Consider the following 25,182-nt stretch of genomic DNA (forward strand, 5'->3'; position numbering starts at 1 on the left):
ATTAGGTATTTAGCTCATTTACATTTCCAATGCTATACCAAAAGCCCCCCATATCCACCCACCCCCACTCCCCTGCCCACCCACTCCCCCTTTTTGGCCCTGGTGTTCCCCTGTACTGGGGCATATAAAGTTTGCAAGTCCAATGGGCCTCTCTTTCCAGTGATGGCCGACTAGGCCATCTTTTGATATATATGCAGCTAGAGTCAAGAGCTCCGGGGTACTGGTTAGTTCATAATGTTGTTCCACCTATAGGGTTGCAGATCCCTTTAGCTCCTTGGCTACTTTCTCTAGCTCCTCCATTGGGAGCCCTATGATCCATCCATTAGCTGACTGTGAGCATCCACTTCTGTGTTTGCTAGGCCCCGGCATAGTCTCACAAGAGACAGCTACATCTGGGTCCTTTCAATAAAATCTTGCTAGTGTATGCAATGGTGTCAGCGTTTGGATGCTGATTATGGGGTGGATCCCTGGATATGGCAGTCTCTACATGGTCCATCCTTTAATCTCAGCTTTAAACTTTGTCTCTGTAACTCCTTCCATGGGTGTTTTGTTCCCAAATCTAAGGAGGGGCATAGTGTCCACACTTCAGTCTTCATTCTTCTTGAGTTTCATGTGTTTAGCAAATTATATCTTATATCTTGGGTATCCTAGGTTTGGGGCTAATATCCACTTATCAGTGAGTACATATTGTGTGAGTTTCTTTGTGAATGTGTTACCTCACTCAGGATGATGCCCTCCAGGTCCATCCATTTGGCTAGGAATTTCATAAATTCATTCTTTTTAATAGCTGAGTAGTACTCCATTGTGTAGATGTACCACATTTTCTGTATCCATTTCTCTGTTGAGGGGCATCTAGGTTCTTTCCAGCTTCTGGCTATTATAAATAAGGCTGCTATGAACATAGTGGAGCATGTGTCCTTCTTACCAGTTGGGGCCTCTTCTGGATATATGCCCAGGAAAGGTATTGCTGGATCCTCCGGTAGTACTATGTCCAGTTTTCTGAGGAACCGCCAGACTGATTTCCAGAGTGGTAGTACAAGCCTGCACTCCCACCAACAATGGAGGAGTGTTCCTCTTTCTCCACATCCTCGCCAGCATCTGCTGTCACCTGAATTTTTGATCTTAGCCATTCTGACTGGTGTGACGTGGAATCTCAGGGTTGTTTTGATTTGCATTTCCCCGATGATTAAGGATGTTGAACATTTTTTCAGGTGCTTCTCTGCCATTCGGTATTCCTCAGGTGAGAATTCTTTGTTCAGTTCTGAGCCCCATTTTTTAATGGGGTTATTTGATTTTCTGAAGTCCACCTTCTTGAGTTCTTTATATATGTTGGATATTAGTCCCCTATCTGATTTAGGATAGGTAAAGATCCTTTCCCAATCTGTTGGTGGTCTTTTTGTCTTATTGACGGTGTCTTTTGTCTTGCAGAAACTTTGGAGTTTCATTAGGTCCCATTTGTCAATTCTCGATCTTACATTAAAGCAATCATCCATCCTGACCAAGTAGGTTTCATTCCAGGGATGCAGGGATGGTTTAATATACGAAAATCCATCAATGTAATCCATTATATAAACAAACTCAAAGACAAAAACCACATGATCATCTCGTTAGATGCAGAAAAAGCATTTGACAAGATCCAACACCCATTCATGATAAAAGTGTTGGAAAGATCAGGAATTCAAGGCCCATACCTAAACATGATAAAAGCAATCTACAGCAAACCAGTAGCCAACATCAAAGTAAATGGAGAGAAGCTGGAAGCAATCCCACTAAAATCAGGGACTAGACAAGGCTGCCCACTTTTTCCCTACCTTTTCAACATAGTACTTGAAGTATTAGCCAGAGCAATTCGACAACAAAAGGAGATCAAGGGGATACAAATTGGAAAAGAGGAAGTTAAAATATAACTTTTTGCAGATGATATGATAGTATATATAAGTGACCCTAAAAATTCTACCAGAGAACTCCTAAACCTGATAAACAGCTTCAGTGAAGTAGCTGGATATAAAATAAACTCAAACAAGTCAATGGCCTTTCTCTATACAAAGAATAAACAGGCTGAGAAAGAAATTAGGGAAACAACACCCTTCTCAATAGTCACAAATAATATAAAATATCTTGGCGTGACTCTAACTAAGGAAGTGAAAGATCTGTATGATAAAAACTTCAAATCTCTGAAGAAAGAAATTAAGGAAGATCTCAGAAGATGGAAAGATCTCCCATGCTCATGGATTGGCAGGATCAACATTGTAAAAATGGCTATCTTGCCAAAAGCAATCTACAGATTCAATGCAATCCCCATCAAAATTCCAACTCAATTCTTCAACGAATTGGAAGGAGCAATTTGCAAATTTGTCTGGAATAACAAAAAACCTAGGATAGCAAAAAGTCTTCTCAAGGATAAAAGAACTTCTGGCGGAATCACCATGCCAGACCTAAAGCTTTACTACAGAGCAATTGTGATAAAAACTGCATGGTACTGGTATAGAGACAGACAAGTAGACCAATGGAATAGAATTGAAGACCCAGAAATGAACCCACACACCTATGGTCACTTGATCTTCGACAAGGGAGCTAAAACCATCCAGTGGAAGAAAGACAGCATTTTCAACAATTGGTGCTGGCACAACTGGTTGTTATCGTGTAGAAGAATGCGAATTGATCTATACTTATCTCTTTGTACTAAGGTCAAATCTAAGTGGATCAAGGAACTTCACATAAAACCAGAGACACTGAAACTTATAGAGGAGAAAGTGGGGAAAAACCTTGAAGATATGGGCACAGGGGAAAAATTCCTGAACAGAACAGCAATGGCTTGTACTGTAAGATCGAGAATTCACAAATTAATTATTTAAGCTCATAAAATTTTTGATATATTTAAAATAACAGGGATTGTTGAGTGAAAAGAAATTTAAGTAGAAATTAATCTTTAGTTTCATTAGAAACTTGAAAATGATACTAGAGACTGGGCATGGTGGTGCACTCCTTTAATCCCAGCACTCCCCACAGGGGGCAGAGGCAGGAAGATCTCTGAGTTCAAGGCCAGCCTGGTCTACAAAGTGAGTTCCAGGACAGCCAGGGCTACACAGAGAAACCCTGTCTTGAAAACAAAACAAAACAAAAAATGATACTTGAAAATTAAGACATAAATTACCGAGTGATGAGAACACAAGCTTAGTTCACAGAAAAGTAATTTGGATTTTGTCTTTATCTACTAATTATGTTAATTTGGGGTTTTGTTTTATTTATGATACCTTGGATTGAGATTCTGTAGGTGAGAACTGGAAGAGGCAGTTGGGAGGTTTGTGTGTGTGTGTGTGTGTGTGTGTGTGTGTGTGTGTGTGTGTGTGTAAAAATGTCAGCTTCTAGCCAGTTGAGGCAGTACATGGCTTTGGTCCCAGCACTCTGAAGACAGAAACAGGTGGATCCCTTTGCGTTCAAAGCCACCCTCACTACAAAGTCAGTTTTGGACAGCCAAAAGCTATAACATGGAGAAATCCTGTTAAAAAAACAAACAAACAAACAAAACAAAACAAAACAAAACAAACAAAAAAAAAACAGGTAAAAGAAAAATGTCAGCTTCCACAGCTTGGAGAGAAGCCGCCTTCTCCAGCCCCCCCACCCCAGATACTTTTGATAGATTGATGATTAAGAGTAGTTGTCTGAGTCTGGAGCTTCAGTTTCAGGATAGGATTTAAATTAAATAGAATTCAACTAATTTCAGCAGATGACCACAGAAAAAGCTGTGGGTGTCAGGTTGGTCTGGGGCAGGGTTAGGATATGACTTGCCTTGAAGAGCATTTAACTAAGGCTGACTGGGGGGATTTGCTAATAAGCCTTGTCGGTTTTTGCATTTCCACAATAAATTTGGTTTGGGGTAGGGGAGTGCCAGGACCTCAACCTGGTTAAGCTTTTTGCTCTACCACTGAGCTGTATTAGAAACCCAAATCTGTGTTTTGGAAGCAGATCCACATTATGGACCAATTCTCCAAAGACAACCTTGCCCCCTACTCGCAAGAAACTTCATCTCTAAACCCAGGCTCTAGTCTTAGCACCAGCAGGATCTGTTTGTTTTTAAATCTTGTCATAGGGCATTGGGAATTCTGAATATTTTCTGTGCTGTGTTTCAGCATTTGCTTTAATGTTAACAAAATAAAGAATTTGTAATGTATAACACCAAAAAATGCAAAAAATAGGAACAACATTAAACAATTCTCTGCTTTTCCTAATTCTGAGAATCTGCTTCTCCTAAAATATCAGCTCTGTCTTAAATTCTTCATGTTCACTGTGCTTGTTTTCTTCTACCTTTACAACTTTGTTGTAATAAATATGAATGCCCTTAAAGATATTTTACATCTACCCTGAGTAGATAATTCAGCCATCATCAACTTTCTCTTACAGTAGAGAATACAAAGACCCACAGCTAAGCATTAATCAGTGAGAGACCATGGAGCATTGAGCCCTAAGTGGGATTTCTACATCAAATCCCTACCCTCAGAATTCAGGGAACCTGATGGAAAAGGAGGTGGAAGCAGTGTAAGACTCAGAGAGAATGGAGAAAACCTAGAAAACAAGACCCTCTAAATCAACAAAAACAAAGCTCATACAAACTCAGAGAGACTAAAGCAGCAAGCACAGGGTCTGCATGGGTCTGCACTAGATCCTCTGTATGTACTATGGCTTCCAGTTCTGTGATTTTACAGGATTCCTGAGTGTATAAAGGGCTGTGCTTCTGATTCTTTTATGTTCTCTTGGGATCTTTTCCTTTTGTTGGATTTTATTGCCCTATTTTGATGTGTTTTTTTGCTTTATCTCATATTTTATTTTGTTATGTTTTATCATAATCTCTTAGAAGCCTGTTCTTTTCTAAAGAGAATGGATCTGGATTGGGATTTTAAGGAAGGTGGGAAGGAACAGGGAAGAAAAGCCATAATCAAGATTTAATGTGTAGGAACTGTGGTCTTGCCACACTGTAAACTCACTAGGAAAATAAAGAAAATGTATTCGTTTTTAAGGATCCTAGGTCAGCAATTTGATTTACTGATCAGTCTTTTGAACACAATGAATTAGAGACTACTTGTGTCTCTGTTTTGGTTTTGCATTCTATTAATGTGTTTAAATAAAACCTGAATTTATATAATAGTATTTACTAAGAGGATAGTCTAAGCTCACTGAAAAAAATGTAGAAAGTAAAATCGTAGATTTATTCTTTAAAATAATAAAATTTACCTGTGCTTTTTGTATAGAAAATACTTCTTATCTTCAGCCAAGAAAAGGTAAACAGGAATTACATTTCATTCCATTCATCCAGTTCAAAGTCGTTTTGTTTGCATTGTTTTGAACTCTACCAAACACTTCAACACAACCAAATGATCAGGGACTGCAACTTGGTGTGGTTCGCTGTCTACTTTGTTAAATTGATTACCCGAGGCTCAATGTTACAAAAACAGTAACGTAAATAGAAATGTTCATAATTGTTTCTTAATGGATTTATATGAAATTACAGTATAAGGAATGGCTTTGTAAACATAATAATCTCACTAGCTCTTTGAGTCATGTACAGGGTAAGTAAAGCTCAATTTTCAATTCTCATGGAAATCTATGCTTTATTATTCCTCATGCTGAAGTTTTTTAACTGCTTTGGTGCTTCAATAATAATTACAGACTATTCTTAAATTTCCTGTCCATTATCTGGCAGTTTGAGGTTTAGTTTCTCAGAAGCTCCTCTTATGTGGGTTATATTCATTATGCAGAGGATAATGTAGAGGACTTTCAATTTATGTGTTATCAGATAACTTCCCATCTATTTGCTTTGGATTCTTCAGTGTTCTATATTAAGCAGGCAGAGATTTTCAACATTTTTGTGTTCTTTTGTGCTACCAATGTAACAACATACTGACTTGGACACATTTCATAAAGTGATTTCTACTTTATTAGTCTAAGTTTTACACAATTTTTACTCATGCTTATTCAAGTGCAGTAACACTTGCTTTGTTTTATGTATGTATTTATTTGTTTGTTTGTTTTACTAGGAAAGAATTTTAAGAAAGATTTTAGTCTTGTGCGATTTATAAATTCTTTCGCAAACATCTTTTTTTTTCAACATATCTTTACAAATTTTGAGTTTCAATCTCACATTTCCATGTAGTAGAGTACTTAGAAAGATCTATTAAATAAATTCAAATGCAAATGATTTCTTCATATGGAGGAAATGGCTTTACCTATCTGAAAGGACAGGCCTTTAACTGGTCTGGTTTGCAGGTTTTCTGTTCTTGCTAATAACTTCATTAAATATTTATCTACCTAGTGTGTCTATGTGGATCAACATGTGTGTGCTACACTGCATATGTGGAGGTTGGAGAAAGACTTGTAGGTCCTGAATCCTTCTTTTTACCATGTATATTTCTGGGAGGAACCTCAGACCTCAGGCTTGGCAACAAGTACCTAGCCTGGCAGCTACCCCGCCAACAGTATTAATCAATAAATTGTGGAAGGTTCTATATAACTTCGTATTATAGTAGATGAGTGAGGCAGGCAAAACTTTAAGAATGCCCTCCAATGACTTTGTCAGTCTCTCCCTGCCCAAATTCTGCTGTTCATCTCTGTTCTTCAGTAGTCATTGTGTCAAGGCTCTACTTTGATAAACAATAGGTGTTTTCCATTGCCATGTAACACATGACCAAAAGCCTGCTTGCTTACAACACTACCTTGAGATGCCAAATCTTTTAAATTCAGACCACATTTTAGAGAACCCGACCTAAGTTTGAACTCAGAGTAAGCTAACAGGCTGGCATTAGTTTCCAAGTTGCCCCTCAACAAACCTGAGCCTAGCTCCAGTCTCTAGACTAATCCCCAAGAACAACGTTTCCAGGTTACACCCTCAACAAGACCAGTGTCTCCAGGTTATTCCCCCAACAATCCTGCACCCTCAACTTACAAGCCCATGCCTTGCCTAAAGACCACCAATGCAGAAGGGAGCAGAAATTAAGTTTAAGATATGACTACCAGCACCAGCCAATTATGTCCAATTAGATGCTTACACAAGTACTCCCTGCTTGCTGCTTACTATAAAGTCTTGCCCCTTTGGGGCTCCCCCACCACCAAAATCATCCTGGGTGACAGTGGTACACTACGGGGGGAGGGGGAGCGGTGAGCTAGCTTGAAGAGAATAAAGACCCTCTTGTAAGTTACATCAGATCGGCTCCTGTCTGTTTTGGGGGATCACTAACATTTCCCTGGCTCTATAACTTCATTGTTTGCTGCATCAGATGCTCCAAAACAACTTCTCCTGAGCTCCTTGCTTAAGATCTCACAGGGCTTAAGCAAAGATGGCGGACTGGTTAAACTCTAACCTGGCTCTGGAGAAATATCTGCTTCTGTGCTAATTCAAAATGTTAGCAGAATTCAGTTCCTTAGGATTATGGCGTTGTGATTCCTGTTACCATGGGCTACCATTCAGACTGGCTGTCCATATTCCATTTGTTGGGTTTCCTACGTGATATGGGTGAGGAGGGGTTTTTAACAGAAGCACGAGTGACTCAAGGGCAGGTGCAAAGCCCCCCCGCCCCTTTTGCCTGCAAGGAATTTTTTTAAATGCTTCATTTCTCTATGACATGCTCTTTGATTATAGGACAGAAGGTGGCCGCATTTAAAGAACTAGTAGATTAGTATCACTTAAATGGGGTCTTTTGCTGCAAAGGGGATCATAAAGAAGACAAAGTTCATTTCTTCATGTTCCACTCACATTCAAGAGTGAAGAGATTACAGAAGGATGATGTCATTGGAAGTCATTCTTAAAGTTTTGGCTACCACGCTAATCTTCTTTAATACCAAATCTTACAGCACCTTTCAAAATTTATTTATTGATACTGATGGCAATGTAACATATTACACCTCACAAAACATATGCACACATGCACCCTGGGGGAAAAGGGAGATTTTGAAAAAGGACTTTCTTCTTTTTGCAAGAAATGACACTAGTTAAAATTGCATCCTACTTCATTAGAGGAAAATATTAGTTTGAGCTACATAATTTATGGAAAACAGTAATTTTAAAAAGAAGGAAGGTCAGGAAACAGTTACTTTATGTTTCCCTTTCGGAAAACTTGTGTAATTTTGATGTCTTGACAACCTTTTCTAACGAAATTAGGGTGATATCCATATGAATTGTCTGTTTTCTTTTTATCAAAATTGTATGTTTAGGCTTTCTTTCCTCATTATTGTTTTTATTATGTGTATGTGTGTGCTCTGAATCAGTATGACCATGTTCTTGCTGATGCTGCTGAGATTTGAGACAGCATTTCACTATCTAGTGTACACAGACACTCAATTTGTAATTTAACTTGGGTCTGCAGAGTTCTGGGATTACAAGTGTAGCAGTATACGTGTATGCCACAATGAGGTTTGTTTTAAAACAGACTCGGGAAATCAATCTGAAATCACTAAAAGGTGCACCTTGCATTTGATCCTGTGTCATCAGAGCCCACAAGTACAAATGACTATTTCTCATAGTAGCCACAAGATGGCAGTACTAACGTAAATTTTGCCTGAAATGAAAGGCAGCCACATATTGGAGTGTACTGTATATTAAGTACCAGCATTTTAGCTCAGATACTTTTATATGTTCTTATGATTTCTCATACATGAAGCAAATATTAATATGGTATTGTTGAAAGTGTTAGCAGTCCCCACTATTCTTCTAGAAATATTCACTGTGGCTTTATTTGTTTATTTTCTATGTATTTTTTATTATTTATTCACTTTACTTTCCGGTTGCTGCCTTCATCCCAGTCCCCCCTCACACAGCCCTTCCATCTTTCTCCCTCTCTTTCTCCTCTTAGGGGGTGGACGCCACGTCTTGGTATCTCCCCACTCTGGTACATCAATTCTCTGCAGGACTAGGAACATTCTCTTCCACTGGGGCCAAACAAGACAGCCCAATTAGGAGAGCATATTCCACAGACAGGCAACCATGCCAGGGATAGACCATGCTCCAATTTTGATGGGCATACATATGAAGACTGAGCTGCACATCTGCTACATATGTGGCAGGGGTGGGGGCTATGTTCAGCCCCTGTGTGTGCTCCTTGGTCGGTGGTTCAGACTAGGACAGCCACAAGGGTCCAAGTTAGTTGACTATGTTGGTCTTCCAGTGAAATTCATATCCCCTTCGGGGCCAGCAATCCTTTCTCCTATTCTTCCATAAGAGTTCCCAAGCTCCATTTACTATTTGGCTGTGGGTGTCTGCATTCCTCTGAGTCAGTTGCCATGTGGAGCCTTTCAGAATACAGGCCTGCTAGTCTTCTGTCTGCAAGAATAACAGAGTGTTATTAATAGTGTCAAGGATTGGTGCTTGCCCATGTGATGGGTTTCAGTTTGGGCTGATCATTGGGTATCCATCCATTCCCTCAGTCTCTGCTCCAACCCCCATACATGCATTTCTTATTGACAGGAAAAAATTGAGGTTGAAAGTTTAATGGATAGTTTGGTGTCCCTATCGTGCCAATGGGGTTCCTGCCTTGCTACAAATGGTGGCCTCTTCAGGTTCCATATCCCCACTGCTATGAGTCTCAACCAATGTCACCCCCATTGATTATTGGGTGACTCCCTCTCCCAAGTCTGTAGCATGTCTTCCAGTTGCTCCCAACTGCACTCATTAGCTACAGACATTCATTTATTCTCCTAGTTCTCTGGCCCTCTCTCCTGTCTTTCCCCACACCTAATCCCATTCACATTCCCTGACTCTTCTCCCACCCAGTCCCCTCCCTCCATCTGCCTCTTATAACTATTTTATTCCCCCTTCTAATTGAGATTCAAAAATTCTTACTTGGACCTTCTTATTTAGCTTCTTTGGGTCCGTGGAATGTAGTGTGGGTATTTTATGGCTAACATCTACTTATAAGTAAGTACATACCATGTGTGTCCTTTTGGATCTGGGTTACCTCACTCAGGATGATAGGTAACACAGAATTTTTATCCTATAAACCATGACTTTTTACTATCTTCATCATTGAAATGTAACACTTACGTTTGGGGCTGCTAGACTTGGGTCTGAAAATGAATTTTCCCCTCTAACAACCTTGAGCCTGATGAAAAGTTTTCAAGAGTGATTCCTTCAGGTCCATTAACTTCTTATAGAAACCATAATTGAAGTCAGGCATGTCTGGAAGCCCAGCCAATCAAGAACTCAAGAGCTGTCTTCAGCTCCTTAAGATTGTTCAGTGACAGTCTGGACTACATGAGAACTTGACTCAGAAACCAAACCAAACCAACAAACTTGTAATTGAATAATCAATAAAAAATCCAAACCCTCTAATTGCACCCAGACGGCCCTTCCCCCTTTTAGTACTGACTACAATCTGACTATGTATAGCAGATGCAATTATTTACTAGCACTGGGCTTCCTTTTTATACTAAAATGAAGAAGATCAATTTTGCCTATCATCAGGGCTCCAGTACCTAACAGTGCTTGGCATACCAAAGGTTATCAGCTCACACTTATCCACTAATAGGGAAAGTGACTAAAGCTTCTTCTTCTTTTTTTTCCGTTAAAGATCTTGCTAGTATTGAGGGACATGTGGGTTCTGCAGTGCCAAGACAAACGTCCATCACCTCTATAATTCTGGTTACAATAGGTTCAGATTGAGGCAATTAAATGTAAGTTGACTCTGAAAATCTGCCTCTATACCATTATACATGAAAAAGCTGATATTAAAAAAAAATCTTCCACTATCTTTATTTTTTACAGAAAATGAAAAATGACCCAGCTGATAGCCAATATGTTCTTTTTTTCAACTGTAGTGTCTATGATCTGTCTGAATTTATATGACTTTCAGTTCTCTCATTAAAATCTAAGGTTGCTGCCACAGATGTAGTAATGTTGAATCTCTTAGGATTCAGTTATGAAATGCTTGCCATGACAGGCGATTTTTTCTACAGATTTGAAACAGTACTTGAAACAAGCATATGATTTTTGTATTCCTTCATATTTTTTCTCTATATAATAACATGATACCATAGAGTAGATTATTATGATTCTTGCTAAGTATAATTTGGGCTAACTTGCTGCTTAAAATCATTTTGAATAGATGCAAAGACAGTTAATCCTATTTGCTTTTGTCAGCAAAGGAACCATTTCATCATAGCAAAGTTTGATGGGCATAATGCAGCTTCCTTAATTCACAATTTTATTCTTATTTTCAGTGAGTAACTAACAGCTTACGAAAGTGTAACCCTCAAAGCTCTCTTGTTGATCGGTCCTGAATCAAAATAAGGATTTCAAATCGACTGAACATGCTCATTTTTTTTTACATGTGCTTTTCCGGATTTATGAACTTAAAGATCAAAGTGTCACATGTGTTTGACTCTTTTATGCTCATTTCAAGGTTTAAATGACCTACTCCAAATGTATAAAATTCGGCTTTGTGTGAATAAACCTTGGGTTTTGTCTCCCTAAATGCCATTCAATTTAAATCCATCATTTTTTGAAAACTAGTAAAGAGAAAGGCAGTAGCTAAACAATCATAATTGTCATATAACTTTAGAAAATAATGTACTTTGGTATGAAAATTTACATTTTGATCTATTAGCTTTAAAAACGTTTAAGCTTGTATGATGTGTCTCTTCGAGTGTTTTCTATTTTATTAAAAATTGCCAAAAGAAAGACTTCTTGTTACGATTAAATAGAGAGAGCAAATTTAGACTGGCACTGACTACCAGCCAACCATCTGGACTTCAGCTCAACAAGAAACCTCCAAGAACTATATATCCACATAAATTTAACTCAAGACCTATTTTCAAGTATCTATTTTTATCTCTGGGGGACACAGAGTACCTTTGCAGGTTTCATAATAAATTTTGTTTGTTTGTTTGTTTGTTTGTTTTTTTTTTTCGAGACAGGGTTTCTCTGTGTATCCCTGGCTGTCCTGGAACTCACTTTGTAGACCAGGCTGGCCTTGAACTCAGAAATCCACCTGCCTCTGCCTCCCACGTGCTGAGATTAAAGGAGTGGGCCACCACGCCCAGCTTAAAATAATTTTTAAATGGGATTAAAAGGGAGGCCAAAAACTATTAAATGGAACAACAGAAAAAAAAAAAAAAGAACAGGGAGGCAAGCAGGAGATCTTGGTAGAGAGAAAAGAAAGGATGAGGATGGCCAGAGCCATTGGCCCTTGTTTTTACTTTTAATTGAAGAGGCACTGTGTTGCATCCCTCACAGAGTGATGTGTAACTTTGGTGTGCAAGAAGTTCTTCATACTTTGTGGCTAAACAAAGGAAATATGTCACCTTAATATTACCTGGATTATCTGCGTCATCCGCTAGGACTTGCTGTAGGTGGCTTAGAATTCGGGGCATGTATCAAGTAGAAAGGAAAAATATCTGTGGTTGACAGTTCACTTTGGATGAGGAAGGAATAATTCACAACTTATTTGGCTGTCATTGTATCTTTGGTTTTATAGATTTGGAGCCAGTTTAGAATCCTTGTATTTGGCGCTTTTTTTTTTTTTCTTTTTTAACCTTTCAGATAGTTTCAAGGAGCCTGTGGGTATTGCTAGGTTAGCACTTAACAATGGGTCATTAGCAGACAATGGGGTATTTTTCCATCGTAGTGTTAAAAATGTTAATTAAAAGTCTGTCTCTTTTAATTACTCCTATTTCTTTGTATAATAAGGCATGGCTGGTCACTGATTATGCCTTTTGTCTCTAAGGAAACATTGTATGACTAAGGTGATGCTAAGCAAATATATATAGAGGGGGTTTTCACTCCCTTTCTTCCTACTTAGCACTAAGTGTCTTCTTGAAAACACTGACGAGACAGGGAATTATTACAGGAATTTGTACTTAAAGGATAATGGCAGACGTTTGGATCAGAAATATACTTTAACTGCATTGTTTCCAGGAGACAATAAGATCAAAATACCCAAAAAGCACTAAAGGCCATCAGTTGGAAAGTATGTGTTAACTTAACAAACCGCTGGTTATTTGCTGACTCTTATCCTGACTGGATTGCTAAAAGATGTGGATTGCAGCTCAGGGTGGTTCTGAGGTAGTTCAATATGCAGATGTAAGTGACCAAAGTGTGTATCAGTGGTGCACAAGCGATGGAAAAGCTAGGATTTTGCTCTTATATATATATTTTTTCACTGTAAGAAAAGTTCTCTTGAGGTTGAAGAACTGGCTATGTTCAGATGACAGCACCCAGGTCAAAAACCAAATGGCTTCTCATGTCTATAACCCCACTCTTTGTGCACAAACATGCAAACGTGTACATGTAACACACACTATATAGACACACCATGCCACACATACACATCCTGCAATAAACACCACACATCTAAAAGAAATAATTTCTTCTTGTATGAGCCATTTATTTTCATGATGTAATTAATTCCTGACTGAAAAACTGTTTGCACAAGTTAGTGTGTGTAGGAATACATCTCACTTAAGTAACAAGGAAATAGTATTTATTTCAAACTCAGTTCAGTACAGATGTAAGCAAATCAGACTTCATGATGTTAAATTTTATTTTATGATAATACTATTTTCCTTTGAGATTTTAACCTAAGTTTTTTTTAAATAAAATATACTCAATGGCTGACCTTAACACATTAATAACCTTATTTGATTTTAAAATTATATTTGTATTATTTAAAACAATTTTTAAATTTGACTATATTTTGATAATGCTCTTCCCCTTCCCTAAGTCCTTCCAGATCCTCTCCTACTCCCTATCCACCTAACATTAAGTTCTTTCTCAAAAACAAAACAGAACAAAACCTAATCAACAACAAAACGCCCCAAACCTATAAAAGATAATGACCTTCCGTTGTTACTGTACTTCCCTGGAGAGCTTAAACAAAAGACCTTAAGCAATCAGATACTGCTGTTAAGTGGAAAAGGTGGCACCCTCAAGAGTCTAATATGTTGATATTAGACATGTCAGTCATCTAAGAATAACTTCTCAAGATATTATCATGACAGCTGTTTTTTTTTTTTGTAATGATTATTCTATTTATTTACATTTCAAATGTTATTCCTTTTCCCAGGTCCCCTCTCCCAGGAACCCTGATCCCATCTCTCCTCCTGCCACTTTTATGAGGTTGCTCCCCCACCCACCCATCCACTCCCACCACAACACCCTGGCATTCCCCTACACTGGGACATCAAGTTTTCACAGGTCCAAGGTTCTCTCCTCCCATTTATGACAGACAAGGTCATCCTCTGCTACATTTGCAGCTGAAGCCATAGTCGCTCAATGTCTACTCTTTGATTGGTGGTTCAGTCCCCGGCAAAATAATATTTTTGCCTTGTTTCCTTTTGTTTGTAACAACAGAACCCTTGGCATGTGAAGGTATTAAGAAATAAAAACTTAGATTAAGAATAAAATAATGATTTTTTAAAAAATTTTAAGAAACAGTACTTTTAGGATACAACCTGAGATTACATCTCATTTGAACATATATTTTCTTTTGAAAAAATTTCAAAAACATATATAATAGTGTGGATAAAAGTCAAATAATTTTCTATGTCCCCATATCACAGAAAGTAACTATTAGGATTCTATACCAGTTTAATAATCTATTTATTTCTCATTTTTTGTTAAATAATTTCACACTATGACATCATACAATTCTAAAATTCTGAGTATATTCTTATAAAACTGCTGTGTAATTGTCACACGCAGCAATTGTTTTTTTTCCAAAACTAAAATATTTTCATTGTTTATTTCTTTACCTTTCTTCTCTCCAACCCATCCCATGTTCTTCTTCCCCTTTACTCCCTCTCAAATTCATGGCCTCTTTTTTGTTATGTTGTTCATATATTAAATACATCATGCATACATACATACATGCATACACACAGCTAGATAAATTCATATACTGTTACTTGTGTGCTTTCAGGCCTGACCACTTGGTATCAAGTAAACTGTTAGTAGAGAAAAAAATCATTTTTCTGAGTGTAAACATTCCTTAGTATCCTTTCATTCTTTGTCTAGGCCTAAGTCCCCATGACACTTTCCTTTTCCATGTTAGCATGTCTGCAGCATGCCTAGCAATCTTTTTTTTATGTTTGTTTATTTATTTATTTATTTATTTATACACTAGATTTTATTTCCCCCTCCCTGTCCACCCTCCAACTGTTCCACATCCCATACCTCCTCCCCTTGCCCCTGTCTCCACAAGGATGTCCCCACCCCACCCCCACCCCCAACCTAATCAGACCTCTAAACTCCCTGGGGCCTCCATTCTATTGAGGGTTAGGTGCATCTTCTCTGACTGAACCCAGACCTGGCAGTCATCTGCTGTATATGTGTTGAGGGTCTCATATCAGCTGGTGTATGCTGCCTGGTTGGTGGTCCATTTCTAAATGTGCTCAAAGAGCTTCGCAAAGCCATATTAAAGTTGTTTTCTTTTGCTTTAAAAAATTATCATTAAACCAAACTGCAGGATATGTTAATATTTTAACAAACTTACCTCCAGTTAGTCTGTATTAGACTATGAATCTGTGTAACAGCAAACCACATCTCTGCTGCATTTGAGTGCCTAGAAAAATCATGATTTGGCTTTATGTAGAATAATCTTTCAATGAAATGTAAAAGCAGGTGGGCTGGAGAGATGGCTCAGCAGTTAAGAAAACTGACTGCTCTTCCAGAGGTCCTGAGTTCAATTCCCAGCAACGACATGGTAGCTCATAGCCATTTTTAAAGGGATCCTATGCCCTCTTCTGGTGTGTCTGAAGACAGCTACAGTGTACTCACGTAAATAAAAAAAAAAGATATATAATTCAAAAAAATTAAAAGCAGGTGCTTCTGTTATGAAGATGCTGTTATTTCACAAATGGGACCACTTTCCAAGATATTCAATTATAACTCTTTTACATGGGTTTTAATGTTAGGCAAGTCAGTTCTTCCATTTGAAAACGATGATCAAACATATGCAATCATTTGATGGCTTTCGGACATCATGACATGGTCTCACCTTATGAGACTATGGAGCTTTGGAGGGTAGTGATTTTAAAAATGTGCATTTAAATTACATTTATTTTGTTCACCACCTGCAACACACAGACACAGGCATGGGTACATAGACTATTACTCACTGAAATCATAAACAACAGGATTAGTGTTTATATTGTTCTAAACTTCTTGGCATACTGTATTTGTATACTGTGTGGTACAGGGAAGAATAATTTACAGAATTCTCTATGAAACTGTTTAGAGAAATTTTAAGGTGATTATATATGTATTATAAGTTACTTGAAATGTTAACTTCAAACACAGACAGGGAAGTTATAAAATAGGCATATCTGTGTCTCTAAATGTTGACAACATATATTGCAAAGATTATGGACCTGATGCAAGAAATAAGAATATCTTCAAAATTGTCCAACAAATCACCAAAATAGTAGAAAAGTCCCCAAAGCAGTAACAGATTTGGTACCTCTCAACAGTGTTCCTCGGCCGTCCTAATGCTGCTACTCTTTAATCCAGCTCCGCATGCTCGTCTGTCCTCCACCAGTACAATAATTCCATTGCTATTTCATAATGGTAATTTTTCTACTGTTATGAATCATAATGTAAACAGCTGTGTTTTCTGGTAGTCTTAGCCAAGCCCTGGAAAAAAGTTGTTTGACCCCTTCCCCCCAAAAAGTCAAAGCCTACAGGTTGAGAACCACTACCCTCGCTGAACTTTAAGATAATAAAATGGAACATGGGTTTTAGAATGCTACACTACCAGGCAATACTGCTTAAAATGCACTTTTCTGTGATTATTTTAGTCACAGAATCTTTCAAGTCAGAAAATTATGAATAGTAAACTTTGTCTTAATGTTTTTAATAATTGTATGTGATCTCCTAAATCTTCAGTCTAAGAAAGAAGAAAAAAATAGATGTTAAAGACTGCATGCACATTGACTTGCAGAATAGATGGGCTGTGTGATGAAAATATCTCCCAGATCACTCTCAAACTCCTTTTAAATCAAGAGGCACATTTATGTGTATTTCATGTTTCACATTGAGCTGGCAATGGCAAGAAGTATCTACCTGTAATTTTCTATTTCAACTTCATAATAAAATGGGGGATGCACTGGATTCAAATAAATTTGATGATTTATTCTAAGCTACACTTCAATAGAGTAACAGAATCAAGTCTGAAACCACAGCATCTAGTACCCAGTGTGCTATGTTATAAAACATATTTTTAAATGTAAATTATGCAAATTCAATTTGCCCATTGCGTTTTCTGTACTTGTCATACATTGTTAATGTTTAGCATGAGCCTTTCTGTGTAGATATTGTTGTTTGTTGGTGATTTAAACACACTTTCTAGTAATGTGTTATACACTGGTGGCAGAGATTGCTTTTTCTTGCTGTGAAACTCTCAAACTTGAAAGACTAATCAATCTTTCAATGCCAAAGTAGTGGTTTTTGTTTACTTCTTTCCCTCTTTATCCAGGAGTATCAAAAGCTGGCAAACTGAAGAAGTGTTGGAGAGATGAGGGGTTAAGAGTTCATTCGGCTGTCCAGATGTACCCAAGTACCCTGTTATTTGGCAATACATACATCTGGGCAACTGATTGAACTTTTCGCTTCTCTTGACTCAACTGGAGCATCTGCAACATTCAAGGCCTGCTTGACAGCCCAAACTGTGTAATTTATTAATCAAATGAGACCCAGGGAGCAAGTGCTGCCTGTCAGTAAGGGGGCATCATTGTAAAGCTAAGGGGGAAATGCATTTTTGTATACAGCTATGCTGGACTGTAGTATGTACTTTGACAAAACTAAAGGGAATGAATTGTTTCAAGTGTGTAAAACAAACAAACAAAAAAGTATTGTCACCAGTGATACTTGTCAATTGCCTATATTGCCAGTGTAAAATAACTGTACTTGTGATAAGTAACACTAGGACAGCCTATGAATACATACAGCTATAAATCTGCTCTATTTCCTTCCATTATTCCTTATCTTATGCAATTCTCTCTCATTCACAGCAATGATCCACTCCTGACATGGCTTATTGCTTGTTTGTTGAGTTGGAATGTAAGCTCTGTGTGTGCAGGGCCTTTTTTTTTGCCTTGTTTTCCACGCTGTGTACAGCATCTGGCTGAGAGCCTAGCATATAAAAGGAAATCAACAAATGTTTGAACACAAAGAAATTTGGTTGTACAGTTCTCAGTCTTGCAAGTCAGTAGGAATTTATCTCCAACACATACATTAACATATGGTTTCCCCCTTAGTACTGCTCTTTACAAGTTTTTTGTTGTTGTTTTTGGTTGTTATTGTTTATTTTGCTATAAGGATACTTAGGCTGAGATAATTTAGGCAGAATTCTCCTACCACCTATGGAGAAACAGCTTCAAATTGCTGGGCATGCTGCCCACTAAGACAGATTCCCTTAATGTTTGTTATTACAACTGTGGAATGATTTGCATCAGCAACTTCAGTTCTATTAATTTAGGAACTATTTTTGGAATATTATTTTAGGCGAGTGGAATAAATTTTGCTATGGAAAACTTACTACCTTAAATGCTGTTGATTTGAGGAGTTCACTGTATTATTTGGTTGGTTGGTTGGTTGGTTGGTTGGTTAGTTGGTTGGTTGGTTGGGTTTTTTTTTTTTTTTTTGCATTTTTTAGATTTAACAAAAACTGTTTTCATGTGGTCCTAAGGTTGTTGCTCCCACATGAGGACTATGCCGTCCCAGCATCACAAAACAAACGACAAACCTCCCATAACTTATACCAAGCAGAAGAATTTTGAAAACACAAATAAAGAAAATATTTCATTTGCAGTCAAAGTACAAGAGGGAAAGTTCTATATGCCTCAATACTCCTTAGTATTTTCTGAAGAGAAGAATGGGGAAGTGTAAACATTGGTAACAACTGTTTTCAAATTAAATAATCATATTGGTGTTATGAGATCTAATGAAATGTCCAGAAAAGGCCTCAGGTACCATTCTCCGAATGTTACCACCTGTTTTAAAAAAGAGAAATTACAAAATCCTCCAGCATATATGACTATAGTGTCAGAAGTGTCCTCTCTCCTTTTTGTCACAGTCTAGGGAAGCATCTAATTTTAGGTTTGAAGCAGTGCATTCCAAGGCAAGCCTAGCAAAGATACAATAACTGTCTTGAGCCTGAGGTGTAGATTCCCCTCCTTATGTATTGTGGGAGTTTTCATTTCCACTGATGTCTATTAGCCTGGGGTGCTTTTGCCTGGTGTAAAATAACATTTCCTAAAAGAGCAGACTGCTGTACAAGGGAGGGTTTTGAAATTACCTCTGATGAAAGTTGTTCTAAAGAACATCAACTGTCAAACTTGTCAAAGTGACTTAAATATAGACCTGCCTGAAGACAAGGAACTAAATTATTTGAACCCTTATAATTTTTTAGTCTCAGAAGTTCTGTGAATTCAAGCTTGTAGAATAAGTTAAGACCTTAAAATTTAAAATGGCGTATTTGGTTTCATTTAAATTCATAGAATGCATTTCTAAATGAACTTACCATAACTGAAGCTCCTGGGTTCACTGGTAGGAAAGGGTTTCAATTGATTGTTGTCTCTGAAGTTTTTCCACCAAATCATAAAGAATGACATCATGTTACTATTCATAGCAAACATGAATTTTTTGAATGAAGAGTGCTTTATTACAAAATTGCTATAGTAAACATTTAAATTTGAAAGGAACATTAATTTAATATGCCTTAATCCTAAGAATGAATATATATACATGTAGATAGATAGATAGATAGATAGATAGATAGATAGATAGATAGATAGATAGATAGATAGATAGATTACATGAGTATTCCCCAAATGTTTTTCCTCACAGGAGCCTTCTGAACATTTGTGATTAATTCACTTTTGATCTAGCAATCTGCTTAATGTTGAGTGCATATAATAATCAGAGAGAAGATTTCATTGACATCTTATTCACGTTTTGCCAGTTTCATATATGTATACAGTATATTGTGATAATATTCATACTTATTACCTTCTTCTATCCCTTACCAGCCCTGTAGCACATCTTCTCTCCAACTATTCCTTCCTCTAACTTTTAGATCTTATTTGGAGGACAGGTCCTGAGCAGGTATCGACAACCACTCTGTTTCCCTGATTCCATAGACTTTTGGGCACCAGTGGTCTCTTGGATAAGGCCCAGTCCTCCTGATTACACTGGCCATGTCACATGACAAGAGTATTGCACAGCACTCCCACTGGTCTTCTACTCTCTCTGATCTTTATATCTCCTTTTTACGATGTTGAAGAGAGAAAACTTCTTAAATTATGAGTCTTTACTTTTGAACATTGAAAAATGATAGAATCAAGCTTTCATGCAACATTACATATTCAGTTCTTAAGTAATTTATCATACACATTCAGAAAAGGGCTGGTCAAATGGCTCAGCCAATAAAGGTGGCTACAACCAAGTTGGATGACCTGAGTTCAGTCCTCAACCCCCACATGGCATGCATGTGATTGTACAAACACAGACACACAATCACACACACACACACACAATGCACACACACACACACGCACACACACATGCACACACACACATACACCCTCCCCCCCACACAAATAAAATAAAAGTCACAAAGGAATCATCGGTTTACTGTGTATTCTACAGTCTAATAAAAACTTTACGTCATGTGAGTAAGAATAATGTGCTATATCACCATGGTTACCTGGCAAATTTTCAAGAAATCTGAAGGTAAAAACCAATCTGAAAGGATTAGTTCTAAAGGGTATAGAACCAAAGACAACCAAGTTCTTAAGGTCTTTTCTAAAAAATACATCCTTTTATTTTAATTATTAAAGAGAGTATACATTCCTAGGAATATTTTTTATCTGATATTTTTGTTTCTTTGTTTGTTTGTTTCGAGACAGGGTTTCTCTGTGTAACCCTGGCTGTCCTGGAACTGACTCTGTAGACCAGGCTGGCCTCGAACTCAGAAATCTGCCTGCTTCTGCCTCCCAAGTGCTGGGATTAAAGGCGTGAGTGCACCACCATGCCAGGCTTTTATTGGATATTTTATTTATTTACATTTCAAATGTTTTCCCCTTTCCAGGTCTCCCCTTTGGAAATGCCCTATCCCATCTCCCTCCCCCTGCTTCTATGAGGGTGCTCCCCCACACATCCCCCCACTCCTGTCTACATGCCCTGACATTCCCCTACACTGGGGCATAGAGCCTTCACAGGACCAAGGGCCACCCCTCCCACTGATGTCCAACAAGGCTGTCCTCTGCCGCATATGCGGCCAGAGCCATGGGTCCCTCCATGTGTACTATTTGGTTTGTGGTCCAGTCCCCGGGAGCTCTGGGAGGGGGGGGGTAAGGGGGTCTGACTTGTTGACACTGTTGCTCCTCTCATGGGACGGCAAACTCCCTCAGCTCCTTCAGTCCCTTCTCCAACTCAGTCCATTTCTTCTTCAAACATAATGTATATATAATCCCAAATCCATTGTCTTCCATTAAGATTTTATTCTTTTCAAAGTCCCCCACACCCCCTCCCATAAATCAACTAGTTTATTCACTATACTTGACTAATTAGTTAACTGAAATGTAAAGAGGATACACATACACACATGCACACACATAGGTGCTCACACACAAAATATTTTAACTTTGTGTTTCATTATTTTTCAAGATAATTATTTAGAATTGTTTTACTCATTTTGGTGAATGACATGGATTTTGGAAAGTTTGAAATTTATTTCTGAATACTTAACGATAATCTAATTTAGGTTCAGGTATTTCCAAGTGTTTGCATAAGTTTTCTGAACTAAGCTAATGACAGATGTAACCTACTAACATACAAACATAGTTTTAATGAGCAACATTTAAATGTACTGTTCACCATTTCAGTGTTTGGATTTATGTTTAAGAAACTTGTTAACTAATACCTGCTATAAAATCATACTACTAAAAATCACACGGAAATAAAATTTTGTCCCCAATTTTTCATAAGCAAAATATGTTATTGATACTTAAAGATCTTACAATGCTTTAGAGACAACATTAAAATGTCTGTGAGAAATGCTGCAGGAATAAATAAGAAATTGATATGAGTAATTACTGATCTGATAGTGAATTAGTTTTGTGATTTAATCTCCTATCATTATTTCATACTTCAGAAAAATAATTTAATTCGGGTTTTCTTGCCCCCTCACTCGCTTGTGCTTAATTGCCCACAGTTTCTCCAGGAGTCCAATAGATTCTGTTTAAAGGGTAACCAATTCATTAATCATCTAAAAATGGAGTTTATAATAGTCCACAAAAACAAAACTTCCCAAGTTTAAATATTTGACTCACAAGTAGAGTATGAGAAGTGTAAATCAGAAGATAATTTTATTGTTTCCCTTGTTAGTTATTTGAGGTTTGAGGAATTTTGTATTTTCTTTCTCTCTCCTTTGTAATTCTATAAACACTTATTCAAATATGCGTGGCACTTATTGCAAAATACTATATTTTATAATGAAGTAGAATTTGTGTCATATAATTCACATATCTCATTCCTTTTATATTGTGTTCCTAAACCTCCACAAATACTTCAAGACAATTTCCCATTTGGTTTCATCAAAGTTAAAATGTAAATGCTTTAGTTCTCTGATAGAGGAAGGCCATTTTTCCCTTGGTATTGGAGAAAAATAAGACAGAACTAAAACAAATTAAAAGAAACAAGTTTTAACTGCATGAGAAGGCATGACTTTGAAAGTAATTTTAGTTAATAAATTGGAAATCTCTGTGTATAATAGTGTTTATAATTATTGCTTTCTTAGCAAAACTGGAACCTAAGAAAAGGAATTACTGTTCAATGTTTTCATCTGTAATTCTAAGCGAAATAATATATAGTTGGTTAATTTCTGAGAAAACATAGTGTTTTCTGAAGCAATAGTTTAATTATACCAGGGCTGAGAATGTGTATAAAGTGTTTCATGAGATCAGGAACATATGTAGCTATTGCAAGTACAATTGATAGTATTCAAGTATAATCCTATTTGAACATACTGCATATTACATTACTATTGACTCTTAACTATACTAATTTGTGGATATGTGAAAAAATAAATATTAAAAATGTTTACAAACTTTTATCATTACTAAAAGTCCGATATATTGGAGATATAAAAAAGGGAAAGGCTAAATGACTTTGATATTTATTTAGCACTTTTTTATCACCTATTTCTATATCTCAAAAAGAGGTAGGGCTTATGTGTTGTGGCAGATAAAATGGCCTAGCAATTTGCAGAGACCACTCTCTTACACAATATTTTGAGTCTCTAATCACTAGAAAGTCAGATTGCATATATTCATAAGAGTAAGGAGATGTTTTTGATAGAATTGAAAGGTAGATATTAACGAATAAGGCAGACCATATTAATTAATGATTGCTTTAGTTCTGATAGAGGAAATGTTTTTGCTATTAATTAATTAATAATTTGAATGACTAGGAAAATAAAGTTCTGTTAAATGAGATGAGAAATGAGGAATTACATTTGTTCTAGTGAGATTTTAATTGCATGTTTCTGAAAGAAACTAAGACCACCAAAGATTATCAAGACAAATTTTTATTTTTATATTCCTTGAAAATATATATAAACTACGTAAAATGAATCTTGCAATATTACATTGGGTTCTCAAGCATTTAGTGCCCCCTCTTTTCTGCACAGTTACACACACACACACACACACACACACACACACACACACACACACTTCTGACTGCCAAATTGGTACTTGCAAACTGAAAGTGTAACAGACTTGAAATCAATTTACAAGCCTAGGGAGAATAGACTTATTAGTAATTTTTTTGACATGGCAAAAAGTTTAGTGAACCCCAAACTCAAAAAAAAAAAAAACAAAACAGAAGAGGAGAAATAGAGAACATAGCTCTCTCTATTTGATTTCTCTGTTCTTAGTTACAAATCTCTATGAAGAAAACCTTAAAGATTACTTTGTTGGTCACTGAAACATTGTTTCCTCATTGTCAGTCTATAAAGATGGATCATTGCAGGCTTTGCTCAGCAAAGATGCATTCATTTTTCTGGACAATTTAATTCTCAACCATCATTTAAAGCCACAGAATATAGTAATACGTGAGTAGTAATCCAATGCATAGTTTGTGATATCTCAGACAATCTTTTCAAAGACAACTTACAGAAACAAAAAGCGTCTGATCTGTAATTTTATGTAAGCTGTTCGAAAATGTAGTGTCATCTCTCAATGCACAAAAGAAGTATTGCTTCAATCATCTGATACAACTGAAATTTTGTTTTTACATTTCAATACTACCTCATCTGCTTGGGCTGTGATATTTCATTAATTACTACTAACTAGCTATTACATAGAAGGATTGCTGTATGTATGATAAACTTGCATAGTGTATTTATTTGGTTACAAACTACTTATTGTTGCCCTCTAGTGGCTATTATTGGTTAATGCAAAAGTATAAATAGAATTCTATATTAATGTAGATTTCATTTTGAAGAGAAACAAAAGTTAGGAATTTATAAAATATGTTTGTGTTATATGAATTCTTGAAATTTGTTATAGTTTTTATTTTACTATAAGATGAACCCTTTTAATTTTAGAAATGTAAATTAATTTAAAATTTTATATTTCCCCAATGACTTGCAAATCTCAAGGATCTATTCATATCTCCCTTCACAAAAAAAAAATAGATTTTAAGCTCTGTTTACCCTAACAAGGGAATATGCTGTAAAGGCACACAGAACTAGACCCTAAACAAGAAATTTTACAAAAATTAATATGTTTGTGCATATAAGTCAGTGAAAAAAATGTTCTTAGCCATTCTTCATTACTTCCATATATCATGTTTCCCTACTATTTAAATGAAGTATTGATTGTCTTAACACTAAATATGGTCATTGAGTTCATTTAATTGCTTGATATGTAAACTATTTGATATTTTAACTAATGTTCTTTTTTTCTTTTTTCTTTTTTTCTCTCCTCAGGGGATGAAACAATACTGTTAACTTCCCAATTCTCAGTTTGAAACTGGTTGCTTAAAACTGAAGCAATAATGGTGAACCTGGGCACTGCGGTGCGCTCACTCCTGTAAGAATTCTATTACTTAAATAAAAACAACAGTTACTTTTATGGTTGCTTACTTGATGCTCAAAATGCTAAGACCAAGCTACTCTATGACCTGTATCAAAAATA

At 36.8% G+C, this 25,182-nt stretch overlaps 1 protein-coding gene and 1 non-coding gene across 3 annotated transcripts in view; both read left to right on the top strand.

The window, feature by feature from the left end:
- Htr2c (5-hydroxytryptamine (serotonin) receptor 2C) overlaps nucleotides 1–25,182 on the top strand; it is a 234,814-nt gene that overhangs the window by 84,947 nt on the left and 124,685 nt on the right. For both annotated transcript variants that reach the window (XM_030251228.1, NM_008312.4), the window contains exon 3: nucleotides 24,975–25,077. Coding sequence is in view for 1 of the 2 variants with exons in the window: in NM_008312.4 (NP_032338.3) it covers nucleotides 25,043–25,077 (35 nt within the window). In the remaining variant the exon portion in view is untranslated. The remainder of the gene's footprint in view (nucleotides 1–24,974; nucleotides 25,078–25,182) is intronic.
- Nucleotides 17,495–17,592, top strand: Mir1298 (microRNA 1298). Its single transcript, NR_037210.1, has one exon. It is a non-coding gene; the product is annotated as a microRNA 1298 (primary transcript).

Source organism: Mus musculus, chromosome X (genome assembly GCF_000001635.26).
Source record: "Mus musculus strain C57BL/6J chromosome X, GRCm38.p6 C57BL/6J".
NCBI classification, from domain to species: Eukaryota; Metazoa; Chordata; class Mammalia; order Rodentia; family Muridae; genus Mus; species Mus musculus.